The sequence below is a fragment of the Leopardus geoffroyi genome, chromosome B1 (assembly GCF_018350155.1).
Source record: "Leopardus geoffroyi isolate Oge1 chromosome B1, O.geoffroyi_Oge1_pat1.0, whole genome shotgun sequence".
Taxonomy (NCBI): Eukaryota; Metazoa; Chordata; class Mammalia; order Carnivora; family Felidae; genus Leopardus; species Leopardus geoffroyi.
This window is the reverse complement of record NC_059327.1, coordinates 202,641,756-202,653,835: the sequence shown is the minus strand read 5'-3', so window position 1 is coordinate 202,653,835 and position 12,080 is coordinate 202,641,756. Positions and strand designations below refer to the sequence as shown.

The 12,080-nt window shown below is 51.4% G+C and overlaps 1 protein-coding gene across 3 annotated transcripts in view; it reads right to left on the bottom strand.

The window, feature by feature from the left end:
* Window positions 1–7,492, bottom strand: part of TRMT44 (tRNA methyltransferase 44 homolog) — a 30,071-nt gene extending 22,579 nt beyond the window's left edge. The window contains exons 1-2 of one of the 3 annotated variants that reach the window (XM_045474694.1): window positions 6,862–7,492; window positions 5,945–6,059 (exon numbers count right to left, since the gene is read on the bottom strand). In XM_045474694.1, coding sequence (XP_045330650.1) covers window positions 5,945–6,059; window positions 6,862–7,450 — 704 coding nt within the window. In that variant the 5' untranslated portion in view covers window positions 7,451–7,492. Of the gene's footprint in view, window positions 1–655; window positions 687–5,944; window positions 6,060–6,861 lie in introns of those variants that run through there. The other 2 variants (XM_045474693.1, XM_045474696.1) reach the window with 2 other exon arrangements.
* Window positions 7,493–12,080: the final 4,588 nt, after the last annotated feature.

The window sequence follows — 12,080 nt, the reverse complement described above, 5'->3', positions numbered from 1 at the left end:
CAGGACTCGGGCTGCACCCCTTTTCCACTCCCTTCACCTTGGAAGCTCTCCCGCTGGGGCCCGCACACCTTGTCAGGCCCTTCCCTGCTCTTCCCTGGGCCTGGGTGTCCCCAGAGTCCCCACGGCTACTCGCTCATCCGCTCAGGCCTCACGTGCGATGTCCCCTCCTCGGAGGCATTCCCCACGCACCCTGCGTGGACCGGATACGACACCGTTCCCGTGTCCCCTCGTTAGGGAAGGCAGAGACCCACTTCACCTGTCACTCAGCACTAGCTGGTGGCAGAGCGTGTAGATGTGTCGCCCCACGAGACCCGCTCACGGCTCTACCCGGTGCTGGGCACGCGGCGGGCACACGCCAACACTGCCGCGAAGGAAGGTGCCGGTGGGGAGCACGTGTGGCGGCCCCACCAACTCCCATTTAACTGATGCTCGGTATCTGGTCCCGGTGCCCAAGGGGATGTGAGGGACGGCTGCCCGGTGGGGCAAGGACAGGAAATGCCAACGTGGAAAGATGGGGAGCGGGCAGCCGAGTCCGAGTCCTCAGGACGTCAGCCCAGAACGTGACCACGACGCATCACCTGCGCTGGGCACTGCTAGGGCCGGGCCCCGCTGGGCGCCCTCACCACAGACCCGAGCAGGAGCCTTCAGTGCTCACCTAACAGCTCTGCCATCAGTACCCCAGGCGACCGCCACGGGAGACATGGCTTTCCCCGAGGCGCCCGCGCTCGCTGAGGCAAGGGCCTGGGGCCAGGTCCCTCGGGCAGTCTCTTGAAAATTCAAAGAGGCTTCACCCGTGGTTCTTGAGGAGGGGGGGCCAACGTGGCGAGAAGTAAGGGGATCCACACTTCCTGTGTCTCTCAGACAAAGAAGTGCTGAAGCCAAAGGACTTTGAACCCCAAGAGTCTGGCAGGAAAAGAGGCTGAAACTACCGGGAAGAAAACGGGGAAACTTGAGAAACGTAAGTGGGTGACTGTGAACTGGGGGAGATAAAACGGGCCGTGTCGCACGGAGGGGAGGGACCCCCTTCTTGCGAGAGACAAAGGGAAGGGAAAGAACGGCTGGGGAAGCGCAGGGCTGTATCTGGACGAGAGAGAAGCCTCGGGCTGGGACTCAGAGGGATCCCACCTCTAACCGCGGGGCTTTCATCGGACTGGGGCCGGCTCCCTGTTCACGCACCTGGGGAGGAGGGGAGCCGGCCGGGTTCGGTGTCGGTCAGGGGCGCAGTCCGCAGTAGGAGAAAGCGGCCCCCTCCCTGGAGCGCTGCGGGAAAAGACAAAGCCTGCCTGCGTCCGCCACCCCCGGGGTTCGGTGGGGAGGTTGGTAGCGAGGCCCACGGTAGGAGGCGGTCCTCCCTGAAGTGCCGGGGCACAGACACGGCCAGCCGGGACCACGTATCAGGCCGCATGGAGAGGCGCTTCCCCAGCACCAGAGCACACGAAGCGGGACTTTGAATCCTAGCCAAGCGCAGGGTCAGGGCAGTTGGCGGAGCGAGAAGGACCGCCCCATCTGCGCCCGTGGCTCAGTGAGGACGACTCAAACGGGGCCTACCAAGTCTGCGGAGAAGAGACTGGGGGATCGCCGTCCCCCCCCCACCCCACAACCACCACCACGGTGGGGCCTCAGGGATCAGTCCTGGGGCCCACGGTGAAGGCGGGACCAGCCCACACCAAACCACGCCCCTCCGCACTGGGTGACCGCGTATCTCCCGGAGCTGGACACACCCTGCGGACGGTTCCCCCAGCCCAGCGATGCAGCGTTGCCTGGATTAACTCTAGGTCACTTCTGGATATGGAGATATATTCTTGCCCACCCCCCCATTTCTCCTCATCTCTTCCCTCCCCCAGGCTGGTTACTCTGGTTATTGGTCTGTCTAAACAGACAAATTTAACGCATTCTCTTGACACGTGTTCCACGCCTCCTTCTTTACGCTCCTTTCTCTCTCTCTAGAATAATCAAGCCGTATAGTTTCTCTGTCTGGGTAACTGTATCTTCCTTTCTTTTTCCCCGCCTCCTTCCTTATTCTCCTCTCTCTCTCTCTGGACTAAGCCTTTTAGTCTCTCTGCCTGGTCAATGTTTATCCCCCCCCCCCCCACTCCTGTCACTTCTCTCTTTGTCTGTTCTCTTCCGTCAGCACCTCTACCCTGTTCTTTACTTGTAGTGGGTGTCTCTGGTTTTCTGCTTTTGGATTGTTTTTTGTTTTTGTTTACTTGTTTGTTTGTTTTGTGTGTGTGTGCGTGTTTTCGCCTCCTGTCTGTCTGTTCTCCTTTCCAGGGCTACTCCAAGGAACGAATCAAAGCACACCTGGTGGAGGGTCCAAACCATCACTATGAGTAGGAAAGAAAATAACCAAAGTCACAACAACAGAGAGCAAGTAACAATCTCCTGAAGGGCCAGGCCCCGGACGGCATGGGACCCTCCTTTCATACAGCAGTGCCGGCACGGGCAGAGGACACAACAAGCTCTGAAAAGGCAAAAGGGACAGAAAAGTAGCTGAAACGACGAAACGAAGAATTCTCCTCAAGAGAAACTCCAGGAAGAAGTGATAGCTAACGAATTGATCAAAACAGACTTAAGCAATATAACTGGACAAGAATTTAGAATAATAATCATAAAATTCATTGCTGGGCTTGAAAAAAGCATAGAGGACAGCAGAGAATCTATTGCTACAGAGATCAAGGGACTAAAAAATACTCCCGATGGATTAAAAAATGCCACAAATGAGGTGCAAAATAGAATGGAGGCAGCCACAGCGTGGACTGAAGAGACAGAGGGTAGAATAGGGGAATTAGAAGATAAAGCTATGGAAAACGAGGAAGCTGAGAAAAAGATTAAAAAATCCAGGATTACGAGGGGGAGAATTAGAGAACTAAGTGATTCAATCAAATGGAACAATATCCATTATCAAAGGAATTCCAGAAGAAGAAGAGAGAGAAAAAGGGGCTGAAGGTGTACTTGAACTAATCATAGCTGAGAACTTCCCTGATCTGGGGAAGGAAAAAGGCATTGAAATCCAAGAGGCACAGAGAACACCCTTCAGAGGTAACTTGAATTGATCTTCTGCACAACATATCGTAGTGAAACTGGCAAAATACAAGGATAAGGAGAAAATTCTGAAAGCAGCTAGGGATAAACACGCTCTAACTTATAAAGGGAGACCGATAAGACTAGTGGCAGACCTATCTATGGAAACTTGGCAGGCCAGAAAGGAATGGCAGGAAATCTTCAATGTGATGAACAGAAAAAATATGCAGCTGAGAATGCTTTATACAGCAAGTCTGTCATTCAGAATAGAAGGAGAGATAAAGGTCTTCCCAAACAAACAAAAACTGAAGGAATTCATCGCCACTAAACCAGCCCTACAAGAGATCCTAAGGGGGATTCTGTGAGTGAAATGTTGCAAGGACCACGAAGGACCAGAGACATCACTACAAGCATGAAACCTACAGACACCACAATGACTCTAAACCCGTATCTTTCTATAATAACACTGAATGTAAATGCACTAAATGCTCCGATCAAAAGACATAGGGTATCAAAATGGATTTTTTAAAAAAGACCCATCTATTTGCTGTCTACAAGAGACTCATTTTAGACCTGAGGACACCTTCAGATTGAAAGTGAGGGGATGGAAAACTATCTATCATGCTACTAGAAGTGAAAATAAAAGTGGAGAAGCCATACTTGTATCAGACAAACTAGACTTTAAAGGCTGTAACAGGAGATGAAGAAGGGCATTATATAATTATTACAGGGTCTATCCATCAGGAAGAGCTAACAATTATAAATGCCTATGCGCCAGATACGGGAGCCCCCAAATACATAAAACAATTAATCACAAACATAAGCAACCTTATTGATTAGAATGTGGTAAGTGTAGGGGACTTTAATTTTTTTTTTTAACGTTTATTTTTTATTTTTGAGACAGAGAGAGACAGAGCATGAATGGGGGAGGGTCAGAGAGAGAGGGAGACACAGAATCTGAAACAGGCTCCAGGCTCTGAGCTGTCAGCACAGAGCCCGACACGGGGCTCGAACTCACGGACCGCGAGATCATGACCTGAGCCGAAGTCAGCCACTTAACCGACTGACCCACCCAGGCGCCCCAATGGTAGGGGACTTTAATATCCCACTTACAACAATGGATAGATCATCTAGACACACGGTCGATAAAGAAACAAGGGCCCTGAATGATACATTGGATCAGATGTATTTAGAACTCTGCATCCCAAAGCCACAGAATATACTTTCTTCTCGAGTGCACATGGAACATTCTCCAAGATAGATCACATACTGGGTCACAAAACAGCCCTTCATAAGTATACAAGAATTGAGATCATACCATGCATACTTTCGGACCACAATGCTATGGAGCTTGAAATCAACCACAGGAAAAATCTGGAAAACTCCAGAAGCATGGAGGTTAAAGAACACCCTACAAAAGAATGAATGGTCAACCAGGCAATTAGAGAAGAAGTTAAAAAATATATGGAAACAAACGGAAATGAAAAATTAAAAATAGACCTACCCTATGACCCAGCAATAGCACTGCTAGGAATTTACCCAAGGGATACAGGAGTGCTGATGCACAGGGGAACTTGTACCCCAATGTTTATAGCAGCGCTTTCAACAATAGCCAAATTATGGAAAGAGCCTAAATGTCCATCAACTGACGAATGGATAAAGAAGATGTGGTTTATGTACACAACGGAATACTACTTGGCAATGAGAAAGAATGAAATCGTGCCATTTGCAGCAACGTGGATGGAACTGGAGGGTATTATGCGGAGTGAAATAAGTCAGGCAGAGAAAGATACCGTATGTTTTCACTCATATGTGGATCTTGAAAAACTTAAGAGAAGACCATGGAGGAAGGGAAGGGGGGAACAAAAAGTTAGAGAGGGAGGGAGGCAAACCGTAAGAGACTCCTAAATACTGAGAACAAACTGAGGGATGATGGGGGGTGGGGGAGAGGGGAAAGTGGGTGATGGATGTTGAGGAGGGCACGTGTTGGGATGAGCACTGGGGGTTGTATGGAAACCAATTTGACAATAAATTATATTTAATATAAAAACAAAAACCAAAAACAAAGAGGCTTCACCCAGGTCCTAAGAATTCCCAGCAAGCTTCTCTGCCTGCAACAGGTCCCCAGGAAGCCTAGGCCCCTCCTCAGAGGTTCAAGAATTATTAAATCCATTTCACAGATGGGAAAACTGGGAGCCACAGAGGCGACATACCCAAGGCCACACTGCTAAGGGGGAAACCCAGCCCTTTCTGACCTTTCTGACTGCAAAACCAGGCTTCCCACTGTACTCCTCTCCTTTCTACAAAGCCATGTGCAAAGCCCCGTCTGATGAAACAGACACAATCCTCAAGGCTGTTCTGGAAAGTATCTGTACTCTCCAGATGTGGCTCTCAGGAAAACATCAGCGGCAGAGCCGTAAGTGAATTTACCCTCCCTCCGACTCGGTCATTTAAAAAAACACCAAACAGAAGTCAACCAGATTTCACACTTGCTGGACAGGCCCAAATGCCACACGGAACTACGGGGTCCTGCCCAAGTACCACTCGTGTGAGAAGCACCACTGGGTACCCACTCCATCCCAACCATGGGGGAGCCTCAGCAGGAAGGAAAAAAGGAAGCTTATACTCACTCAAGTTACCGAGCTGCAAGAAATAAAATGAAAGGATTTGCAATTCTTTGACCTGGACGCTAAAACCGGTTGCTACTAGTTCTCAAGGCTTCACGGAACAGGAAGAACACAGACTCAGGCCAGGCGGTGACCGCCCCACCCCCACACAGGGGCCAACAAGGAACAAAGTCTCCCAGGAAGGTTCTCACACCGGAGCTGCCCCTTCAGTTCTCGAAGGGCCTGAATGTTGCAGCTACTCAAACACCCGCCTGAAAACAAAGTCCCGGAGGAGGAAGCCACTATTCAGTTCTTACCATTCTTCTTTGCTCCGACCCAGCCGGATTTGATACACGTTGCTTGTCTCAACCTTTACGTTCCCTTTGTCATCTTCTTCCAAAGGTAAAAATGTTACAGTTCCGTTGAGGACATCTGGGGGAGCGGGACACAGGGACAATCAATTAAACAGTTTGTCAGCATTTTAGCAGAAGCGTCAATAAAAACAGTAATAAATCAGCAGGCTTCTGCTCTCCCATGGCTTTTCCTGGCTCCATTTACCATAGCGCCCAGGAGGTCAGACATGCTCATATGTCCCATCCACTGCTGCATCCCGAGCCTGCACGGTGCCAGGCGCACAAGGGAGAAAGCAGTCCTAAAGCCGGCAGTCCTGGGGCGCCTGGGGGGGCTCGGTCGGTTGAGCGTCCGGCTTCGGCTCAGGTCATGATCTCACAATCCGTGAGTTCGAGCCCCGCATGCGGCTCTGTGCTGACAGCTCGGAGCCTGGAGCCTGCTTCGGATTCTGTGCCTCCCTCTCTCTCTCTCTCTCTCCCCCCCTCCCCTGTTGTGCTCTCTCTCTCTCAAAAATAACCTTGAAAAAACAAAAAACCCGGCCCTCCTTGTAGAGAGGAGCACTGCCTCTCCCCTGCAGCGAAGCCGATCTGGTAACGCTGACGTCCACATCTGAAGGCCTCAGGGGCACGGACTCACCCCAATCCTCTGTCTTTCCTTAACTGTCACTTCTCTCTCTGCGGAGCCCCCCCACCACCTCCCTACTCCGTCCCTCTCCCTTTCAAACGCCGGTCAACTCTGCACAAATGCAGGTGGAGCTCAGTTCAGGCCCCACACCTCTCCCTACTGCAATAATATATTTGTAATTAAAATCTGTATCTCTCCTTGCCGCTTTCACGCGTCCGCCTTGATCTCCGGCACCTCTCGCTACCGGAAACACTCCTACCTTGCACGACAACTTCTCTCCTCGGTGCAGCAAGCGGGCAGAGCGGGCTTGTTTTCGGGATGACGGTTCTGAGAACCACGTCGAGCTCGCTCGGCGCCTCTGGCTGCGATCCCGCACGGGCCCCGGTGAGGAAGGCCAGCAACTCGTGGCTGCCGCCGGCGAGGCTTCGGGAGAAATCGTCCCACAGAGAATCCAGATCCCAGGCGGAGAAATCGCCCTCCCCGGCTCCTGCCTTGTCGGGCTGCCAGGGGCCCTCTACGAGCAGGGGCGCCGCGGCTGCTTCCCCGGGGCCCTCCCCTTGCTGGCGCCGGTGCCGGGACTCCTCGGGCCCGCGACCCGGGCCCCCCTCGGGGGGGCGCGGACCCCGTCCGGCCGCTCCCGGCTCCTCCTGCTCGGGGCCCGCGTTGGGCCTGCGGCCGCGGGGCGACACCCGGGGCAGGGCGGCCCTCCGCCGGGCCTCCAGGCGGACGCCACACAGCCGCTTGTTGGCCACCTGCGGCTTCTCCAGCCACACGGCCACCGCCTCCCAGAAGCCCCCCGGGAGCAGCTCCCCAGGGTCGCGCACCGCCGCCCGGCCCACCTCAGCCATAGTCCAACCGCGCCGAGCTCCCGGCGGCGGCGCGCCGCGATGACGCACCTGGCGGCGCGGCCTGTGACGTCACGGGGCGGGGCGCCGGGAGCGCGCAGGGGCTAGCGCGCGGGCACGCGCCTCTTGCAGGGTTCCTGTCCTGGGCCTGCTGGGGACGGCCGGTCCTCCAGTGTCGCCCGGGAGGACCCGGGCCCGCCGAGGGGGACCCACATCTCCAGCAGAGCCTGCCGAGTCTGTCCGTTACCAGAAGCCCCAGATAGCCCTCGTCCTCTGTGTGCTTTCGTCCCTCCTGTTGGGACTTTTGCCCTTCGCTGAAGAGTCTCTGTGGGAATCCAGAAGAAGGGAACCCTGACCCAAAGCGGGTGATTTGTCGGAGACACGAGCACGTACCCGTTTCTGTGGAATTCAGTGAGACCTAAAGGAGGCATGGAACCTCGTCGACACAGCCGTTCACGCCATCCCTTTTAGTCTTGGACCGTGTGCTTGATTTTCATGCTGTCTCTATGGTCAATCTTAAAAAACGAAGAGCCCCCCCATTTTACTAGCAAAACGAGTTTGTTCGGGAAGAGCAGAGAAGTTGCAGGCCCGGCCGTGCAAGCTACGGTGAGCCAGGGCCAAGTCTGGAGACACGAAGGAAAATTCAGCGTATGTTAGGTTTTAGGAGGAAACCGGGAGGGAGTTTTAAACAAAAGTTCAGGGGAGAAGAACACGAGGTTTGAGGTTGGACAGTTTCTCCCGGGCTGCAAGCCATGCTTCCGCGTGGTTGCTGGGGTGGGCTGGGGATCTTCCTTCTTTCTCTTAAAAGTAGGAGATGGAAATCCTATGTGCAAAATGTCCTCTCTTGTTCAAATGATTCTTCTCTGCTGGTGTTCCTGGCTGCAGCCCCCTCAGGGCACCTTCAGGGCCACCTCACTCCATTTTAATGAGGCTTTCTTCCTTTCCCGGGGCTGCTGGACTTTGACATGGTTTTTCAGGCAGGACATAATACAACCCCTAACTCTTTCCCAACAGGTGTAGCCTGGTTAGAGCACCCGCGATGAATCATTACAGATCTTACCCGTTGCTGATATGTGGTGGGAGGTCTGGGGGAGGGGGGAGCAGACCTGGGTGCGCTAAGCATTGAGAATGCAGAGCTAATTAAGACCCGGCATTTGAGAAACCTTCAGGGCGACCATAGAGGCAGACCTCTAAGACGATGGCTTTGGAACATGAGAAGTGCAACATTCAACACAGGCACGGGGTTCAGAGGTTACAGGAAGAGGGAAGTTTTCTATGATCTAAGGCTCTTCCGGTCTTGAGGGGAGGATTCAAGCCAAGGCTCAGCACGGCCTTCTCAGCAAGGCAAACTCAGTCCATACACCGGCACCCACTGTAGTCTAGAAGGCAATGGGGAAGCGCAGGGGGATGGGGGGGGAGGGCCGGCCTCCCTCCTACAGGCAGTGATCGTAGCGATTTTGTTCCAGTGACGCTTCAGGTCACTTTGACACCAGGCACCTCTGACGTGTCCTGCATGTGGGACTCCACCCAGGTGTTGGGGGTGGGGGGATTTTCTTGGTAACACACCTTCACTACTTTTCTAGGAGCATGGGAGCTTCCTCCTCGGTCCCCAAGGACTCTGTCTTGGGATGCCTTTTAACCCCCTGGAAACAATTCGGGAAAGGACTAATGTCCTCGAACTCTGCGTGGCCTTAGTAGGGACCCAGCAGTTAGATCTCTTCTGCAGGGAACAGGGCAAATGGACCGAGGTACCCCAGGTCCAGGCCTTCATGCCTCTAAATCGGGGCCTAAGGGCCTCTTATTATCTTTTTTTTAACGTTTATTTATTTATTTATTTATTTATTTATTTATTTATTTTTTGAGACAGCGAGAGACAGAGCATGAAGGGGGGAGGGGCAGAGAGAGAAACAGAATCGGAAGCAGGCTCCAGGCTCTGGGCCATCAGCCCAGAGCCCGACGCGGGGCTCGAACTCACGGACCGCGAGATCGTGACCTGGCTGAAGTCGGACGCTTAACCGACTGCGCCACCCAGGCGCCCCTGGATCGATTGACTTTTAAGTGGACCCAGGTTGAACATAATTTGAATTCCATCTAATTTAAGTTTGAAATGGACACGTCGTTAGAGTTATCAGCATTAAATACGAAACTCGTGTTCTACCTAGGTTTGCTAAAGGTCAAATAAGCTCGTGATCTCCGTTGAAATTAGCAAAAGGATGACTCGATACAATGGTGGCTTTTGTCTCTAAGTTTTCATGGGTAATTGTTAGGGTAGCTTTCAAAGTCTTTGGTAACCTGAAGCTTCAAAGTTTCGTTTGGATGATAAATTGGGCTTGAATCCATTGGACATCTAAGTCTTTTGTAACTAGGATAAAATGCTAGAGCATTGATTACTGAGCTAAGGTTTATCTGCTTTTGACTCCTTATTGCAGAGAAACTAAGGATATTTGGGTCTGTTGGAAAACATGCTTTGTGCTTACGTGTATCCACAAATTTGCCATCTAAAGAATTCTGGTGTAACAGTTCACGATTGGTTACTACTTAGTTTTCCCCGGAGACTATGGTTCCTAAGCATTAAAATTCTGCCAAGTGTAATTGAGGCTGACGGAAATAAGGGAAGCAACTGTAAGAAAGATGTAAGGTGTGGAAATACATTTGTGTTGAAGGTAAAAGAAAGTAATCTTATCCTAAACGAGACCAGTTGTTGGGAGAGAAAGGGCTCCGGGCAAAATCTGAACGCAAAGGCAAGTGGTGGAAGTTTTGTGAAGGGAAATCTTTGGAAAGGAATTCTATGTGTGCTCACGACGGACTAAGGTTGAAATGAATGGGTTTTTAAAGTTTACTGGAATAGGGTTGAAATTCTGCCTTCTCTCGGATACAAAATTTTCTTAGATTGTTGGTCTGCTCTTGGTAAGAAAATGTGCGCAGAACTGTTTCCTCATTTCTTTGCCCAATTTTTGTGTTTTACTTTATCAGGTCTCTGATGATCCGTAACCTTCTTTAACAGGACACCGTTGGAAATACAAGGCTTTGACTGCAGTGCCATATTTGAGAGGGACATACATGGTGTCAGATATGACCGAACAGCGTTAGGGAACTAAGGCTGACTTTCTGAAGCATGGCACCAGTAGGGTCCCTTGGAAATGTTGGCCTGATACCTTGCTTCCAGAGTTCCCAGCAGCCTCACCAGGTGAGTACAGCATGTCACTTCCTGGCAGGTGCAGGAACCTCAGGATATCTTGGGGACCTGGTGAAGAGGAATTCACCCAAATTTACAGGTATTGCAGGCCTGTCTGATGGTAAGTACTTGGCTTGGCTTCTGGGCCAGAGAGGCTTTTAAAAGTTCAGTTGAGATTCCTTATAAAAGTTTCAGCAAAGGCAACTTTAAGAGATCTACATGGGGGCACCTGGGTGGCTCAGTAGGTTGTGTGTCCGACTTCAGCTCAGGTCATGATCTCGCTCCTCATGGGTTCGAGCCCCGTGTTGGGCTCCGTGCTGACAGCTCAGAGCCTGGAGCCTGCTTCGGATTCTGTGTCTCCCTCTCTCTCTGCCCCTCCCCTGCTCGCACTCTGTCTCTCTCTCTCTCTGTCTCAAAAAAATAAATAAACATTAAAAAAAAATTTTTTTTAAGAGATCTATATGGCCAGTCACTATTTTTGCTGAGCTTAGGTAAATAACTAGGCCACATTTGTTAAAATTGGCCTTGTTTTTGCAAACAAATTAGTCTTAATTTGACTCTCTCTGGAAAGAAGGGCGACTTGAGAGAGGAAAATCATGCGTACGTTAAGTTCTCGTCCTGGTTTGTCTTTGAATGTTTGTTGTTTGCCTCAGCTAGACAACTTGAGGTACACTTAAGAGAATCTGCCACAGTAGGTCAAGTACAGACAGTCTTCATGCTTGTATTCTGTGGGGGTCACAGGCCCCCACGGGCATATGATGACTTGAACAGCTGGAAAATGAGGTGGATTCCCCAGCAATTGTATAACTCACCTGTCACCTCGACCAACTCCGCGTAGCCGGGATGACAAAATTGCTCCTTAAAAACCAAAGCAGACCCCCCTCCGTGGGAATAACTGTGGACTTGTGGAGACAATGGATGGTTCCCCTTTCCCTGTGATTGGTTTGGACGGTGCACTCGGGAATGCCCTTATGTCCTGAGACAAGTCTCCCACTTGCCAGGGATTCCCCATAATGAGGATATTGTGAAGGCTAGCCCTCAAAGAGGCCTTCTTGATGGTCTTATCCCTTAGCCACATTTGTCCTAGGAGCCACCTCTATTGATGTAAAGTTGAAAATAGAAGCATTAGCCGAGCATACAACAGCCCTCCTGGGAGCAGAAGCCTCAGAACTCACTACAGGACCGTCCTTGCCAGTGAGGAACCCACATCGGGTCCAGGGTGTCTTAGAGACCAAAGGCCACCAACGGATGACCAGAGGCTGAGTTATTAAATACCAGGCTATGGTTATAAACACCCCTGAAATAATACTTCAAACCTGTCAGACTTTCGACTCAGCTGCCCTTGTGCCTGGGCCTGATGGTCGTACTTCTGCGTCAGAACACGACTGCTCACAGATGATTGTTTATCCTAGCCGATCAGACGTAAAAGACTCCCGTATTGAAAATGCAGACAACAGT